The sequence below is a fragment of the Copidosoma floridanum genome, unplaced genomic scaffold (assembly GCF_036245765.1).
Source record: "Copidosoma floridanum isolate Cflo_tuat_1 unplaced genomic scaffold, Cflo_Japanese_pri ptg000002l, whole genome shotgun sequence".
NCBI classification, from domain to species: domain Eukaryota; kingdom Metazoa; phylum Arthropoda; class Insecta; order Hymenoptera; family Encyrtidae; genus Copidosoma; species Copidosoma floridanum.
In genome coordinates, this window is record NW_028321879.1 from 4,195,224 (window position 1) to 4,209,995 (window position 14,772).

General features: G+C 38.0%; 1 protein-coding gene across 1 annotated transcript; it reads right to left on the reverse strand.

The window, feature by feature from the left end:
- Window positions 1-3,532: 3,532 nt before the first annotated feature.
- Window positions 3,533-4,855, reverse strand: LOC149375963 (uncharacterized). Its single transcript, XM_089595197.1, has one exon. It carries the CDS (start codon window positions 4,853-4,855, stop codon window positions 3,533-3,535), a length of 1,323 nt encoding a protein of 440 aa, XP_089451323.1.
- Between the last annotated feature and the right edge of the window lie 9,917 nt (window positions 4,856-14,772).

The following is a 14,772-nucleotide window of genomic DNA, read 5'->3' on the forward strand; positions in this document are numbered from 1 at the left end:
ACACTTTGGACTGCCACTAAAGCCTTATCGGGGTCAAAGTTCGCCTTCATCGTCCTCAGCACCTTTGCAAAGGTCTGCCCTTTGGCCATCGTCACTACTACTGTTCTTGTCGCATCCACTTTTTTCTTCTGGCTTGTTTTTTCATTTAGGAGAATTTCTTCTTGTTTGCCACTGCCTGTTTTCTTTTTCTTTGGAGGCATGGTTTGCTGGTGTTTCTCAGGGCTGTCCGATGGGCTCCTGTTCCTTTTACTTCGTTCTATTTCCTTTAGGGCAGTGTTCAAAGTTTTTTTCTGTACATGCCGTCGGAAATTATCTCGCCTTTGTTCCCTACACTGCAGGGATTCGAATGACAACTTCCAAGCGTTTGCACACACTTCTTCTTCATGAAGAAAGCCTTTTCTTAGCACCTCTGCTCCTTAAAGGTGTTTAAGCGCGGCTTTGATCCCATTTTTAACAGCATTCGCTGTGTTGCCGTACTTATCGTTGATTAATTGTAGCGTCTTTGTAATATCTTTTATTGCTAATTGGACTTTATTAGCCACTTGCTGTCGCTTTACTCTGAGCTTAGCACCACTTTCTTCTAAAGAGGCAAGCTCCTCCTGGGTCTGGTGGCTGAATACTGACACGTTGCTGTCCTCGGTGTTGTTGGTGCCTATGCTCGACAGACTTTCTCTTCGTCCTTTGTCCGTTAGAAAGGGCCATGTAACATCCGTGGGGCCTGCGACAGTCACCCGCGCTTTCACTGGATCGGAACTGCCGGCGGATTCCCTCAGAGAGGTTACCGTCTGGGGTACTAGTTTTGTATCGACGTTTTTCATTTTGGCATATTTTTGAGTGTTGTACTGACCCGCGAAGGCCAGCACTACCCTTTTTTTCTAGAAATAAGTATTTGGGAAATGTTCGAAATTGAACTCAGTCAGATAGTGGACTGTATAATTTATATCGCACGCCGGATTTGGGGGAGCGTGAAAAAGGATGTAAATAAAAAGTACACAATAATAAATGCACAACACACTTTTAAGCACTTTAGCCGTTTATTATGAAAAAAACAATCTCTCTATTTAATTTTACTTTAACAAGTTATAATACTTGCTTACTTGCAAGATAAAAAAAGGAAGAAGTAATTTTTAATTCAGACGGAGAAATTACATATCAATCGATAATGTGAATCGTTTTAGTTACAGAAATCTTACATAAAAACGATACACGTGAAAATTATAAACACGAGCGCAGAGCGACTTACCGAAAAGGGCGTTTGAAGCTGACTTACGATAACCGCAGCAGCAGCAAGCTGCCGGACAAAGGTAAGTATAAACAGAGTCTATTGGTGTATTAATAGACGCGCGCACGCTTATGATTGGCCCTTATAGGTAAGAGAATATCCTAAAGCGCGAGATTTCAAATCTCAAACTAAATTTTCTATTTACATCAGTACAATGTTATTGATGTTGCACATAGTCCCAAGGTTGATAGATAGAAGTGTAACGAATGTGCATCAAAAGAAATAATATACAACTAAGTACCGTGTGAATAAAGCAGTGGAACGCTTACCACGTCCAATAGCAAATAATTCAAAAATCAAAAGAAACATAACAAACAAATTACTGATGATGTTACATATATTTTTGCAAGGTTTGTGACTTTTAGATATGAGATTTAATAATCATAATAGTAAATGAAAAGAAAATGAATTGATCTAAATAAGACTAATTATCATTGTGTCCTGACTCAAGTTCAGATACGGTACGCAATAATATTAGTTTGTGTATTGGCCTTACAAAACTAGATGAAACGGTTCTAATCTTGGCGACTCTGACGAGAGACTTGGCATCCTTATAGACTTCCACAACTATGCCTAAAGGCCATTTACCAGGTGGAGAAGTCTCGTTTTTTATGAGCACGAGATCACCAGGCTTAACCGAGCGTTGAGGATTCAACCACTTGCAACGACTTTGTGAAGTGGAAAGGTATTCAAGTGACCACCTTTTCCAGAAGACTTGGAGAGATTGTGTCACTAGCTTCCAGCGTTTAAGTGGCGATACCTTTTCAGAAGAAATATCGGGCTCTGGCACAAGAAATGAAGACCTCATGATCAAAAAATGAGCAGGGGTAAGAGAATCAAGCTCAGAGGAATCATCATTAAGGCGAGCCAAGGGCTGAGAGTTGAGGTATGCCTCTATTCTACACAATAAAGTAGAAAATTCAACTACTGTCAAAATCTGATCGCCAACTACACGCTTCAAATGATGTTTAGTGGATCTGACTGCTGATTCCCATAAACCCCCAAAATGTGGAGGAGAAGCAGGAATAAAGTGCCACTGTGTTCCTGATTTACCTAATTCATAGGCAAAATTAGGGTCACGACTACGCTCTACCAACATTCTTTTCAACTCAGTATCAGCATGGATGAAATTCGTGCCATGACCACCGAATAAATCTGTGCAGTGGCCACGTCTAGAAATAAATCTGTGAAAGGCAGCTATAAAGGCCTCCTTTGTATAATCCTCCACAACTTCAAGATGTACTGCACGAGTTGACATGCAGATGAAAACTGCAATGTAACCCTTGAAAGTTCCTTTTCCCTCGTGTTTTGACAAGCGTATTGGAAAGGGGCCAGCATAATCGATCCCTGATTTTTGAAAAGGAGGACTCTGAGTAACACGAGAACAAGGCAAATCTCCCATTAACTGAGTTTGTGATTTAGACTTATATCTTTTACAAGTGATGCAACGAGTAAGCTCAGCTCTTATAGTCCGTCTACCACTTACAATCCAGTACGTTTGACGGAGTGTAATAATCGTCAACTGCACTTCACCATGTAAAGTTAATCGGTAATAATAGTCAATGAACACAAATGTCAACTGATCTCTATCTGTTAGTATCAAGGGATGTTTGACATCATCATCAAGTAAGGCTCTACTTAATCTACCCCCAACTCTTGTCAATCCGCAGTTTATAAACGGCAGAAAATTAAGCAAACGGCTAGATCGAAGTAGTGGTAAGCTATCTTTTAAACTACGATCTTGATTTTGAGTTAGTACCTTGAACTCAGCGGAAAAGTGACATTGTTGATGCTGATAAACTAGACACAGTCTAGCATAATCAATTTCTGATGTTGAAAGGTGAATCGAGTCAACTTCAATAAAAAAATACAAGTCAATAAACTGCAAACTAGCCTGTAAAGGGGGCTTAAGATTTCCAGCTATAGGTAAATATGAATTCTTTTGTTAAACTTTATGTTAACAACAGTATGTAAAACGAAGGCAATATGCTTTACTCTAAGCAACCGTTCCCACTTGGAACAGCGAGTTAATAGAGTCATATAAAAAGACTCAGAACTATTTACAAGACTATTTATAGAAGGCATTGAACTATTTACATTTATAGAGGTTGGGGCAATCATTTCTACTCCAAACTCTGGATAGTTAGGGTGCAATTCATAAGGAATCTTAGGGCCCTGAAACCATAATATTTGATTCAGCAATTGGCCCGGAAGAACACCTCTAGAAGCTACATCAGCTGGATTTTGTTTTCATGTGATATAATGCCACTTAGCATATGGAGTCAATTCATGAATTTTTGAACACCTATTAGCTATGAAAACTGGCCATTTGGAAGGAAGTCCATTGAGCCAATATAGTACATTCCTAGAATCAGACCACATGTGAACTGGTACTTCTTTCAATGAATTAACATCAACGAAATGACTAACTACTGTGGATAACAATTCTGCAGCACATAGCTCTAGTCTTGGAATACTTAGCGTTTTAATCGGAGCTACCTTCGTTTTGGCTAATTGAAGATGTACAAAAATCTCACCCTCGCGTACAACGCGTAAATAAACAGCCGCTGCATAGGCCTTTTTAGAAGCGTCGGCAAAACCATGAAGTTCAAGAGATTCACAATCAAGTGAAAAATGATTCCATCTAGGTATTCGAACTTCGTTTAACAAAGGTGTTTCATTTAACCAATGACTCCAGGTTTTAACCAAATAAGGTGACAGAGAATCATCCCAAGACACTTGCAACAACCAAAAAGATTGAAATAGTATTTTAGCAAAAATTATCGTTGGAGCCAACCAGCCTAAAGGGTCAAAAAATTTTGACATCTGCGCTAATAAAGTACGTTTGGTCCAGCGAACGGGTGTGTCAACGTTTACTGTAACGCAAAATCGAAACTCGTCACTACTAGGATTCCAATGTAAGCCTAAAACAGAAACAATTGGTTCATCATCGCTTAGAATCTTTGGATCACTAGATAAGTGGCTTACTGGTAACTCAGCTATCAACTCAGACGAATTGGCTGACCATTTTCTCAGTGGAAATTGACCTAATTCACACAATTCAATGAGTTGCCGACATTTAATCTTAGCATCTTCTAACGTATGGCTACCAGACAAACAATCATCTACATAGAAGTCTTCACAAAGAACTTGAGCAGCTATAGAATGAGATTCAGTGTAATCTTTGGCAAGTTGCCTTAAAACACGTGTGGCCAAGTGAGGTAAAGTTGTCAAACCATATGTAACAGTGTTTAAGACGTAAGATCGAATAGGTACAGATACATTAGGTCTCCATAAAATGGCCTGATACTCATGATCTTCAGGAGCTACCAAAACTTGTCGGAAAATTTTCTCAATGTCAGTAGTAAAGACGAATTGGTAAAATCTCCATCTGATAATTATATCAAATAAGCTACGCAACAAATTCTCTCGAGAGTGTAAAATGGAATTGAGCGAGAAACTAGAATTACAAGAAGCTGATCCATTAAAAACTACTCGCAACTTCTTGTTTTTAAAAACTCCATGATGAGGTGGATAACAAGCTGCTAATTTGTCAACCGGTAATTCCTTCATATGGCCCAAAGATATATAATTGGACATGAATGCTGAATAAGCATCATGTAGAGACTTATCTCTCACAAACCTCCGTTCTAAATGGTGAAAAACTGCCAACGCTGATTGGTGCGATCGTCTTTGTAGTTCAGGAAGAGTTTTAGGATTAACCTTGAAAGGAAGCCGTACAACATACCTGCCGGTTGAATCTCGAGAGTGTGAATTGATGAAAATCTCATCACAGGCTATCTCGTCTTTACTTAAAATTTTCGAGGCTTGAGAGGTTCCTCAATAATCCAAAACCGCTGAACTAACTCATTAAGCTGAGTTTCCTCAACATTAACCATAACTAGTGATTTTTGTGACAAGTTGGATCCTGAACCAAAGGGCATCTGACCCGATAACAACCAACCAATTTACAAAGCAGAGGCAATTGGGTAGTCAGGGGCTAATTTGCGAACTTCCTGACTGATAATAATTGCATGGACAGATGCATCTAACAAAATATCAATTTTATCTAAACTGTAAAATTCTGGATCTGCTAGAATAACATCCTTCCCATAATCTAAATTTGCCAAACGACTACCTAGAGGTGGTTCGTAGGAAGAAATTTTTGGCACGACTAACGCATGAACAAGGTGCTCAAAACCAGACTCAAAATAAGGCCTAAATTTGAAAGCAACTGATTTACTAGCGTCCATGGAAATCAGTCCACCCACTCCTGACAGAGTCGTACTAACTGATCTCGGTTTCAAATGCAGCATATCACAAAGAGATTGAGTGATAAGACAACTCTGTGAGCACTGATCAATGAGAGCTCGTACCAATATGCGAGATCCATCAGTGGCATACACGAAAACACGAGCAGTAGCTAGAAGCACCTTGGGTGAGACAATTTTATTACTACTACATGACTGTTCATTCACATAAGACTCTGAAAAAATCTGAGCTTGGTTTTGTACAGTAAAAGAGTTCGTCAAGTTATTTACAGATTTTTTTTGCTTATTTTTAGCAGAGACAGATGTAGAGCTGGACTTATTCCCTCTGTGCATAATGGTGTGATGCTTTTGGTTGCAATGTAAACACTTATTATTAACAGAGCACTCCCGATTAAGGTGAGGACCAAAACAATTAACACAGAGACGATGGGACTTCAGAAATTTCCATTTATCGCTCCACTCCTGTGATTTAAATGAAACACAAGAGACAAGATGATGTTTTTGATTACAAAATTGGCAAACAATGGAATCTGAAACAACTGTCTGGTGTGCAGTAACACCAGATATAGGCTTACCACTAGAAGATCCCATATTTTTAAAAGGAGTAGTTGCGCGAATATTTACGATCTTATGTATAGGTTTACAAGAAAACGATTCCATTGTAATGATTTGTGCCGAAATAAAGTCTCGTAGTTGACCTAAAGTAGGAGGATCACTGCTACTACCTAACATTTTTTGCCAATCCTTGTTCGTTTGAAAATCAAATCTACTAACTACAAGAGCGATAAATATGTCAGCCTCTCCTACTGCTCTCTCTAAAGATATCAAGGAATCAACAGAACTTATCATCTCCTTCGATATGCGCTTTATTTCAGAGCAAGAACTGCCTCTCATAGCTTGACAACTGAGAATAGTAGTTGTATACGTATTAATGAGACGACGTTTACTATCATAATACCGGGTTATGGTATCCCAGGCCTGTATATAACTCTCTTCAGACAAGGGTATATTTTTAATGAGGTCTGAAGCTTCACCCTTTAGATGCGCCCTAAGATGTTGATATTTAATAATAGCTAGTAATTCTTGCTTCCTATGGACTATAGCCCTATAAACATCGCGAAAATTCTCCCAACTAGCAAAATCACCATCAAAGGATGGCAAGTCTATTGAAGGTAAAGAAGAGAAACTTTGAAACGAACTTACATTGGCATTGGCAGGAGGTAAGGTGCCTGTTGGATTCGAATGATCATTAAGCGAATTGAAAAAATCGTTTAAATCACCCTGAACGGAATAAAAAGTATCCTCCACTATTTCATAGCACTCATTTTTAAAATAAACATGAGTTATAGGTAAAGGTTTTATATTCATAATATCATCATGAGTAGATTTAAAATGTTCAAAAGTATCTCTGAGTTGTTGAAGCCTAGAGTCAGCCTGACCCCTGGTCATTTTTACCTGGCCAAGTTTCTTAAAGTTTGTAAAGGAACCTTTAATTTTGTTAAACAGTTTAACTTGTACCTCATAAAGGTTATCCATTTTGATAAGGTAAATTTTAATTCAATTAATAAATATTCAATAAATAAATACAAACCGCGCACCGTAGCCAAATTTGAGTTAGACATAAGCTAACTAATTCAACAATAACGCTAAACGACGGTAGTTTTCTTAATTTTTACAAGTGCTTACATAAAGTTAAGTTCGCAAAAATATATTCAAGTCAATCGGTAAACAAAAAAAACGAAAAACCATAAGGAACTGATTTTACATACCACAAATATACTATTTTACAAACCGTGTAAACAGGACCAAGTATTCGTAGTTATGTTGAGTTCGAAAGACCTGCAGGATTTGACAGCAGCGGTGCTGACTCAATAGCCTGCAGAGGCAGGCAGCAGCACACGCTGAAGATGAAAGGACCCGTGGAGCCAGCAGCAGCAGCGGTGTTGTCTCAATAGCCTGCAGAGGCAGGCAGCAGCACACGCTGACGACGATCAAAGCACGAGCAGTAGCAGCGGTGTTGTCTCAATAGCCTGCAGAGGCAGGCAGCAGCACACGCTGACGACGACCAAAGTACGAGCAGCAGCAGCGGTGTTGTCACAATAGCCTGCAGAGGCAGGTAGCAGCACACGCTGAAGTCGACCAAAGTACGAGCAGCAGTGAGTCCCCGAAATAAACAATGGACTCGCTCGCACCCGACGACAAACGAATAAAGAAAAGAGAGAAAGAGATATGGCTATATGTGTGTGTGTGTGTGTGAGTACGGACTACGCACCGGCGCGTTGACCGCGTCAGCCTCATCGCCCGAGAAGAACGCAAAAAGAAGCCAAGATGGCCGATAAAATGACCACGTGTCTTACACAAAAGGAAAATTTCCTACACCTATATTTCACCTCCCCTCATCCGGCTCGAAGGACCATGTTCGAAATTGAACTCAGTAAGATAGTGGACTGTATAATTTATATCGCACGCCGGATTTGGGGGAGCGTAAAAAAGGATGTAAATAAAAAAGAAACAATAATAAATGCACAACACACTTTTAAACACTTTAGCCGTTAATTATAAAAAAAAATAATCTCTCTATTTAATTTTACTTAAACAAGTCATAATACTTGCTTACTTGCAAGATAAAAAAAGGAAGAACTAATTTTTGAGTCAGACGGAGAAATTACGTGTCAATCGAAAATGTGAATCGTTTTCGTTACAGAAATCTTACATAAAAACGATACACGTGAAAATTATAAACACGAGCGCAAAGCAACTTACCGAAGAGGGCGTTTGAGGCTGACTGACGATAACCGCAGCAGCAGCAAGCTGCTGGACAAAGGTAAGTATAAACAGAGTCTATTGATGTATTAATAGACGTGCGCACGCTTATGATTAGCCCTTATAGGTAAGAGAATATCCTAAAGCGCGAGATTTCAAATCTCATAAACTAAATTTTCTATTTACATCAGTACAATGTTACTGATGTTGCACAGAAAGGGTTAAAACCAGAGCAGCAGCCCTCTCTGTTACCAGAGAGAACCACTACTTGCTCAGGCCGGCCGGGAGTCGCCACTCTCGCATAAAGAAATGTAACTCATAGAAATAGAGAGTTTCCGGAATATTTTGGAAAAATAATCCTAACTTTCTTAAGTAAGCACCTTTAGCAAAAAGGTACTTTAAAATTTTTTATCAACTATGTATTACTCAGGATAGAAAATGCTCCAAACCTGTCGAGAAAAGAAGTACCGTTGAGAATTGTTGATCTTCGGATTATTCAGCATACATAGGGGCCTTTAACTATAGATGTAGAGCCATAATTATATGAGACAACTTGGTCAGCGCAAGTTTTAACTTGATATAAAAAATAAATATGTGTATTCATGTATGTTATAAGATGTACATATATATAAATACTAGTGGGGCTTCGCCACCCCTGCATACCCACCCCCCTATTGACGTTAACGTTAATAATAATAATAATAATATTAATAATAATAACAATAGTAATAAAATTAACAATAGTAATAGCAAAAGTAATAATAACAATAATAATAATAACAATAATAATAACACTAGCACACAAAAAAAAGTGGACTGTACTTTTGATCAGACCCACTTATATTTAAGTATTTTGATACCCTAAATTCAAATCCAAGGTCCGTTCGATCCGTACACCCTCAAAATTTTGAGTAAATTACGAAAAACTGCGAAAAATATCCAAAAATAGTAAAAATTCACATTTTCAGCTCTTCAAACATTCAAAAAAAATTTCTTACACATGTGATGAGGTTGATTTATACGTATTTTGCTGCGCTGAATCCGAGTCCTAAGTTCGTTTGATCCGTACACCCTCAAAATTTCGAGTAAATCGCGAAAAACTGCAGAAAATAGCCGAAAATCGTAAGAAATCATATTTGTACCTCTTTTAACATTCGAAAACATTTGTTTTAACATGTATCGAGCTTTAATGTTATATATTTTGACGTGCTAAATCCGCATTCGACGTCCACTTGACCCGTACACCCTAAAAATAATAATCAATCTGCAAAAAACAGCAGAAAAACCGCAAAAAGTAGCAGGAAATCACAGTAAATCGTAAAAAATCTAATTTCTATGCTCTAGCTGAGTACAGAAAAAAATTTCATGCAAATTTTGTCCAATTCTTATGTTTCATTTTTCACTAAGTTGAGGTTAGAGATTCGTTGAGCTCCAAAACTTTCAAAATTCTGAGGAAATTGTATAAACAGAAGGAAATTGCGTTTGTGAGCGTTAAAAAACTCAAAAAAAGTTTTTTTCAAATCCTTTATAATTATATTCTTCTTGTACGTCGAAAAATGATGTTAAAAAAACGGTTAATATGAGGAGTAACAAGTGTCGAGTATGAATATCATGGATATAAAATAAAGCAAACTAGGTCTACACATGTGAATCATGTTTTCGTTTATATTGCTCTCACACTTTCTTTCTCTTGTAGCGAACTTTTTTCTCTTCGAACGACCTATGAAGCGGGCTTCTATTTTTCCTTTTCCTCTATTGAGTTGTTCCTCTCTTTAATGTCCAACAGAAATCAGCCATCATGTTGATATCCCATCTTCCTTGATATCGATTTTGCATTTCACTTATATCTTGATGGAATCTTCTCCTTGCTCTTCGCTGTAATCTCTAGGATTTTCTGGTCAATAGTCAAGGTGAGAATGTAAAAAATGTAATTTGAGACTCATCAAACAACCCAATTGTTTGAAATTGTCTAACAACTCTTTAACTATATCGAAAATACTCTACTTCAATTTTGCATCACTTATCGCGGGAAACTTCTTATCTAAATATTAAAAGAAATCATCATCTTTGTTCAAAGCTTTGACGAATTGCTTCAGGAGACACAGCTTGATATGAAGAGATGGTAGCAAAAATTTGAAAGGTTCAATCAATGGTTCACGTACGATGTTTCTGATCCTGGATGAAATTTAGGTCTCTTTGGCCAGTCTTTTTGAATAGAATGATTTTTTCCTTTTTCTGATATTCCAGAAACGTAAGAAGCAGGGATTCTTTGTGAATCCGGACTATTGACCTAGTATTAGAGTTAAAACTTCGAGATCACTACAAACTTTTCATTGACATTTTGTGTAGTCTATTTTTTCTAATACTATCTGTAAATTCTCATAGGTCTCTTTTAATCTCGTGGAATGAGCTATTGGAATGGGAGCGTACGAATTTCCGTTGTGAGGCAGAACTGCTTTGAGACTTAGTTTTGATGAATCAATAAAAAGTCTCTACTCTTAGTCCTTATAAATATTTGGTTTCAACTCATCAACTGATCCTTTTACGTTAGAGCAGAACACTAGTGAGTTTTCCTCATCTTTGGTAAAGAATTTTTGAAACTCCTCATCTCTATCTCGATAAACATAAGCACTAGTTCCTTTTGATAGCAAATTCCTCTTCTTCAGTGCTGCTGCCAGGTATTCAGCTCCATCTTTAGGTAAACCTAGATCTCGTATCAAATCATTCAATTCTTTTTGGTGAATGTTTAAGGAGCACTCCTCTTAGAGGCTGGTGAGTAATCGTCTTCCTCGTCATCTTCCTCACGTTCTATTTCGAAAAACTCATTAGTTTGCATTGCTTTCTCTTCAAAAAATTGGTCAACATCCATGGTTTCCTGAGCTGTTGTTTTGTTTGAGGCTACTATTTTTTCAGATCTCACAACTGAAGAAACATTAGCGTTCGAAACTTTAGTTTTCGTAGCTGTGGTAAAATCTGCGGTAGTTAGAAATTTTCAAATCGTAGCACTCTTTGTAGAGCAACTTCAATTTATCAAAAAGAAGCCTCCGATATTTGGAAACTTCAGACTCGCCACATACGTAGCAAAACTTATCAAAACTTTTGTCACACACTTGTGAGACATTTCTTGCGGCATTACATGCTACAGAGGCCCAAATCACCCACCAATGTAGAGCTGCGGTTGCATGATAACGACGACTGCGGGCCCGCTTTCTCACCCTGTCCAGCCGCCGATACTGGGTTTTCGAATCCTTGCATAGTAAAGCCCTCACTGCTTGTGACTACCATGGCGGCATGAGCACTGTTCACCCAGAGACTCTGCGGCATGGGCCCGTTGCCCACCGTCACCACATGGAAGTGCCCTGGTCACAGGCACAAGCAATGAGTCCTTACGTGATCTGAATTTGAGGTTTCCAAATACCAGAGGCCTCTTTCTGAGAATTACCAGAATATAGTTGAAGAGTTGTTAGACAATTTCAAACAATTGGGTTGTTTAATAAGTCTTAAATTACATTTTTTACATTCTCACCTTGACTATTTTCCAGAAAATCCTGGAGATTACAGCGAAGAGCAAGGAGAAAGATTCCATCAAGATATAAGTGAAATGCAAAATCGATATCAAGGAAGATGGGATATCAACATGATGGCTGATTTCTGTTGGACATTAAAGAGAGGAACAACTCAAGAGAGGAAAAGGAAAAATAGAAGCCCGCTTCATAGGTCGTTCGAAGAGAAAAAAGTTCGCTACAAGAGAAAGAAAGTGTGAGAGCAATATAAACGAAAACATGATTCACATGTGTAGACCTAGTTTGCTTTATTTTATATCCATGATATTCATACTTGACACTTGTTACTCCTCATATTGACCGTTTTTTTAACATCATTTTTCGCCGTACAAGAAGAATATAATTATAAAGGATTTGAAAAAAACTTTTTTTGAGTTTTTTAACGCTCACAAACGCAATTTCCTTCTGTTTATACAATTTCCTCAGAATTTTGAAAGTTTTGGAGCTAAACAAATCTCTAACCTCAACTTAGTGAAAAATAAAACATAAGAATTGGACAAAATTTGCATGAAATTTTTTTGTGTACCCAGCTAGAGCATAGAAATTAGATTTTTTACGATTTACTGTGATTTCCTGCTACTTTTTGCGGTTTTTCTGCTGTTTTTTGCAGATTCATTATTATTTTTAGGGTGTACGGGTCAAGTGGACGTCGAATGCGGATTCAGCACGTCAAAATATATAACATAAAAGCTCGATACATGTAAAAACAAATGTTTTCGAATGTTTAAAGAGCTACAAATATGATTTCTTACGATTTTCGGCTATTTTCTGCAGTTTTTTGCGATTTACTCGAAATTTTGAGGGTGTACGGATCAAACGAACTTCGGACTCGGATTCAGCGCAGCAAAATACGTATAAATCAACCTCATCACATGTGTACGAAATTTTTTTTGAATGTTTGACGAGCTGAAAATGTGATTTTTACGATTTTCGGCTATTTTTCACAGTTTTTAGCAATTTACTCGAAATTTTAAGGGTGTACGGGTCAAACGGACCTCGGACTCGGATTCAGCGTTTTAAAATACATTAAGATAAGTGGGTCTGGTCAAAAGTACAGTCCACTTTTTTTTTGTGTGCTGGTGTAATAATATCTCATATGCTGGAAAAAACTTGAGTATACTGTCTTCTCAACTTTACTATGAACAGCGTCTCCAGTAGTTGGTGCTCTCGCTCACCCAAGTTAGTTGAACTGTTTACACGGAGTGGGCTTCTATTTTTTCTTTTCCTCTATTGAGTTGTTCCTCTCTTTAATGTCCAACAGAAATCAGCCATCATGTTGATATCCCATCTTCCTTGATATCGATTTTGCATTTCACTTATATCTTGATGGAATCTTCTCCTTGCTCTTCGCTGTAATCTCTAGGATTTTCTGGTAAATAGTCAAGGTGAGAATGTAAAAAATGTAATTTGAGACTCATCAAACAACCCAATTGTTTGAAATTGTCTAACAACTCTTTAACTATATCGAAAATACTCTACTTCAATTTTGCATCACTTATCGCGGGAAACTTCTTATCTAAATATTAAAAGAAATCATCATCTTTGTTCAAAGCTTTGACGAATTGCTTCAGGAGACACAGCTTGATATGAAGAGATGGTAGCAAAAATTTGAAAGGTTCAATCAATGGTTCACGTACGATGTTTCTGATCCTGGATGAAATTTAGGTCTCTTTGGCCAGTCTTTTTGAATAGAATGATTTTTTCCTTTTTCTGATATTCCAGAAACGTAAGAAGCAGGGATTCTTTGTGAATCCGGACTATTGACCTAGTATTAGAGTTAAAACTTCGAGATCACTACAAACTTTTCATTGACATTTTGTGTAGTCTATTTTTTCTAATACTATCTGTAAATTCTCATAGGTCTCTTTTAATCTCGTGGAATGAGCTATTGGAATGGGAGCGTACGAATTTCCGTTGTGAGGCAGAACTGCTTTGAGACTTAGTTTTGATGAATCAATAAAAAGTCTCTACTCTTAGTCCTTATAAATATTTGGTTTCAACTCATCAACTGATCCTTTTACGTTAGAGCAGAACACTAGTGAGTTTTCCTCATCTTTGGTAAAGAATTTTTGAAACTCCTCATCTCTATCTCGATAAACATAAGCACTAGTTCCTTTTGATAGCAAATTCCTCTTCTTCAGTGCTGCTGCCAGGTATTCAGCTCCATCTTTAGGTAAACCTAGATCTCGTATCAAATCATTCAATTCTTTTTGGTGAATGTTTAAGGAGCACTCCTCTTAGAGGCTGGTGAGTAATCGTCTTCCTCGTCATCTTCCTCACGTTCTATTTCGAAAAACTCATTAGTTTGCATTGCTTTCTCTTCAAAAAATTGGTCAACATCCATGGTTTCCTGAGCTGTTGTTTTGTTTGAGGCTACTATTTTTTCAGATCTCACAACTGAAGAAACATTAGCGTTCGAAACTTTAGTTTTCGTAGCTGTGGTAAAATCTGCGGTAGTTAGAAATTTTCAAATCGTAGCACTCTTTGTAGAGCAACTTCAATTTATCAAAAAGAAGCCTCCGATATTTGGAAACTTCAGACTCGCCACATACGTAGCAAAACTTATCAAAACTTTTGTCACACACTTGTGAGACATTTCTTGCGGCATTACATGCTACAGAGGCCCAAATCACCCACCAATGTAGAGCTGCGGTTGCATGATAACGACGACTGCGGGCCCGCTTTCTCACCCTGTCCAGCCGCCGATACTGGGTTTTCGAATCCTTGCATAGTAAAGCCCTCACTGCTTGTGACTACCATGGCGGCATGAGCACTGTTCACCCAGAGACTCTGCGGCATGGGCCCGTTGCCCACCGTCACCACATGGAAGTGCCCTGGTCACAGGCACAAGCAATGAGTCCTTACGTGATCTGAATTTGAGGTTTCCAAATAC

Excerpts from the sequence above, each read along its gene's own strand:
- LOC149375963 (XM_089595197.1), bottom strand. The coding sequence starts at position 4,855 with ATGAAGGAATTACCGGTTGACAAATTAGCAGCTTGTTATCCACCTCAT.